This window comes from Octodon degus, unplaced genomic scaffold, assembly GCF_000260255.1.
Source record: "Octodon degus isolate 3935 unplaced genomic scaffold, OctDeg1.0 scaffold00142, whole genome shotgun sequence".
NCBI classification, from domain to species: Eukaryota; Metazoa; Chordata; class Mammalia; order Rodentia; family Octodontidae; genus Octodon; species Octodon degus.
Genome location: NW_004524718.1, coordinates 6,998,279 through 7,002,226, shown reverse-complemented (window position 1 = coordinate 7,002,226; position 3,948 = coordinate 6,998,279). Strand labels below are relative to the sequence as shown.

General features: G+C 41.3%; 1 protein-coding gene across 2 annotated transcripts in view; it reads right to left on the bottom strand.

The window, feature by feature from the left end:
* The window catches only part of Prkaa1 (protein kinase AMP-activated catalytic subunit alpha 1), a 59,318-nt gene that overhangs the window by 51,486 nt on the left and 3,884 nt on the right, over positions 1 to 3,948 (bottom strand). For both annotated transcript variants that reach the window (XM_023701875.1, XM_004641803.2), the window contains exons 2-3: positions 2,158 to 2,299; positions 503 to 596 (exon numbers count right to left, since the gene is read on the bottom strand). In XM_023701875.1, coding sequence (XP_023557643.1) covers positions 503 to 596; positions 2,158 to 2,299 — 236 coding nt within the window. The remainder of the gene's footprint in view (positions 1 to 502; positions 597 to 2,157; positions 2,300 to 3,948) is intronic.

Below are 3,948 nucleotides of genomic sequence, written 5' to 3'. Positions count from 1 at the left end.
AAAGGACTAATTTTATACTTCAAGATACATATTAAAAGTAGTCACAGATAGCAAAATTGTGAGTTTGATTACTAGTCTAGCGCCTCAATCCAGTTACCACTGACGAATCATGTTAAGATTAACAAGATTAAGAAAATATATACACAAAAAGCCTGAGTATCTACCACGTGTTAGCAGACTAAGGCGATCATTTTTAAAGTCCTTTTAGCTATGAATAGTCCATGATCCTAAAAAAAGACAGTAAGTCCCTGAATTGTGAATGAGTTTCACTCCAGGACAACTATTCACAGATCAGATCCATTGGTAAGCCAACCAAGGGAGTCTTAAACACAGTACACCTGCGAATGCTGGGAATTCAGATGTTCCTAAATTGGGCACTTACTGAGTATGAAAAAAAACTTGTTCCTAAATAGGTCTCTTAAAATTGCTTTCTGGCATTGTGATGCTAGTAAGGGATAAGGAGATTACAAAACATATACAGGATTAAATCAGAACTGCTTACCCTTCCATTTTTACAGATATAATCAAATAGCTCTCCTCCTGAGACATATTCCATCACCATGAAAATATCAGATGGTGTACTGATGACCTGGTACCTGGTGAGAGAAAACATTATCTACTAATATTAAAACACGTATATTCATTCATTCACTAGATATTAACTAAGCACCTATAATATACCAGGTACTGTGCTAACAGCTGGGAACACTACAGAAAACAAAACAAATTCACTGTTCTCATGTTCCAGGAGCCAGGAAATAAGCAGTATCTCAAGTGGTAGAACATGCTATGAACAAAAATAAAGTAAAATCTTCTGGATAGTATCGTCAAAGAAAGTTTCTCATAAGGTAACATTTGAGCAAAGCCTGAAGAAAGTCATGAAGCAAACCGTGGCATTATCTGGAAGGAAGTTGAACAAAGGAGAGAGAAGAGCAAGGACAAAGGTCCCAGGGGGAAGCCACAGGAAGGCAAGAGGAGGGTAAGCTGAGAGAAACAGGATGGTTTAACAGGTTTAACTGGAGGCCAAAAGACACAGACCTTTATAAGCCATGGTGAGACTGGGTTTCACCTGTAGGAAGATAAAAGCTAGTGATGGTTTAGAGTAGCCATGTGATCTGGTACATTACAGGCCACGTGACTGCCGTCCGAAGAGCTGACTGGACGGTAAAGGTGGAAGAAGGAGGTCACCACAGGAGTTCATGAGACAGTGGCTCAGAGCGGTCTGATGGTGATGAAGACAGAGAAATGGGTCAGGCATATTTGAAGGAAGAGATGGAATGGGTGGTAGGAAGCAAAAGAAATAAGGAAGCTAAGAATGGTTCCTAAGTTTCTGTTCTGAAGCAACCATTAAGTGATAGTAAAAACTACGGCAAGAGCAAGCTAGGCCAGCAGTGAAGAGTTCAGACTTGACTGTGGACTTGAAGTGCCTCCTGGACATCTAGTGGAGACAGAAAGTAAGCAGCGGGCACAGGAGTCCAGGGTGTAGAGCACAGGATGCAAAGCAGGAAATGTGCATGTGGGGATCATCACCGTGTCATACTTAAGACCACTCTAATACATGGGAAGCCATTAGCCAGCGCAACAGAAATGTCTCAGCGGCTTTGCAGCTGCGTGACAAGGCCGAAGCTAAGTAATATATAAGCTATCTGTAAACCCTACCAAGCAACTGTAAAACAGTAAGATTATGGCCCTATTAAAACATTAGATTCCTGAAGTTTTATTTGTATGACCAGATATAAGCAGCATGGGGAAACTGCCTCTAGTGCATTCTGTACTGAGGCTAACTGACAGCACACAGGAATAGGCACGTAGAGAACTTTTGCTAGCAAATCAACTGCTGGTTCTACAGGAATAAAAGCATAACACTATCTATCTGAAGGGCATCTGCCCAGGAGACAGGACAGAATGAGAAGGATAATGGGGATTTGCACAAGGTTAAGGCATGAAAATAAGCATTTCTAATGACATTAGATAAATACAAAAATAGGAAAAAAGGCATTTCTGACAGTGTTAGATAAATACATAAGCAGGAAGAAACTTCGAAGCCCTTTGGAAACAGGAGGAATCATCAGTCGTCTTTCTCACTTGTCACATTAGGTAAGTTAACAAAAGTGATAAAAAGATGACAAGAACATATTTAATATAAATAGAGCTTACAGTTTAATTATATGAGGATGTCTGAAAAGCTTGAGGTTCTGAATTTCTCTGCGGATTTTTCCTACCACATCAAGGCTTCGAATCTTCTGTCGATTGAGTATCTTCACAGCAACTTTATGCCCAGTCAATTCATGTTTGCCAACTGCAGGAAAAATAATTTTAATAAATTAGTACCGGAATTGACAGATTTCATATTTTGATATACTCTAGGAACAGTAGACTTGGCTTGGTCAGACAATAACTGGCAGGCTTAAATTATTTTCTCTTCTGCTCAATTTTAGCCCCAAAGATTTAGATATTCAGCAGTGATTCAGGAGAAGAATAATTAAGAAAGTGGTTTCTTCAAGAAAGGAGCACTGGAGGCTCAGGAGAGAAAAAAAGAAGACATTCATTTCGCTGTAGACTTTTTTCTATTTTTTAATTCTTTTAATTTTTATGTTTTAAACTGTTTTTACCTATAAACTGAACTTTTTATCTTCTGCTGGTATGAATTTTCATGCAGAGAAATTATGGTAACTGCGTTATAATCGTGTGATACAGAAGCTTCGTCACATCCCTCCCCCAGCCCCCTCGTGCCACCGACACACTCCCTTGGCACTGAGACTCCCTGGTTCCTTTTGCACTTGGTTCCGTGGGCACAGAGTCTCTATTTCAAAGATGAAGTTAAAATTTTAAAAAGTGGGGTTAGGGATGTAATTCACTGGCAGAATGCACAAGGCCCTGGCACTAAACACACACACACACACACACACACACACACACGCATGCACTAAGATTTTATCTTTAAAATCTCAATGCTATGCCCACCAATACCGCTGGTCATAGAACTTAAATACTGTTGTAAAGGCAAAGGCTCCCAAATTTTTACTTTTGTGCACCCTTTCTCAAGAATCTACTTGAACAGACCCAGAGCGCAGGCCCTGCAGTGAGTGAGACGACCCGGGCCACGGGATCCTGAACAGACCAGAGTGCAGGCCCGGCGAGTGAGTGAGACAACCCGGCCCACGGGATCCTACATAGACCCAGAGCGCAGGCCCAGCACGGAACCCCTCAGCAGAACTCCCTGCAAAGAGGCTAGAGGCAAGACCCACCCAGCTGATTCAGGAGCAGAACATCTTGTCAGAGAGACACAAAGGGTTCAACTCTAACGCCTGCAGCAGAAAGAAGTGGAGCACAGCACCCAGATCCAAACAACATCCACCTGGAGGAATCTGAACTTCGTAGATCCAGACCTGGTGCTAAGGTAATAACTCTATCTAAGCTCTACACCAAAGGTCAGAAGACAGTGGTATACAAATGACAAAGAGAAGGAACAAAATGCAGTCTCAGGCCCCAAGTCCACTTAGTACAAATGCAGAAGACACTAGCACTGAGGAAACTGGAAATCACATGCCAGATATCTCTGAAATAGTAACACTGACAGTAAAGAATCAACTGCAGAAAGGTATACAAGAAATAATTTCGGATCTAAAAAATGTAGTGGTAACTATAATCAAAGAAGTATTAAATGCTTCTAAACAATACACTGACAGGGGCTGGTGACATGGCTCAGTGGTCTAAAGCACCTACTTGGAACAAGCTGAGCAAAGCACAGGGTCCGCGGTTCAATCCCCCAGCACCACATGCCAGCCAGCCCCGCCCCCTGGTGGGCTGAGCTGGCTACATACACACTAAATAAATAAATAAATAAATAAAAAAGAATACACTGACAAAAAAATAGAGGAGAATATAAAAATGATGGAACCCCTGAATAAACAATTTAGGAAAGAAATAGAATCTATGAAACAGGTT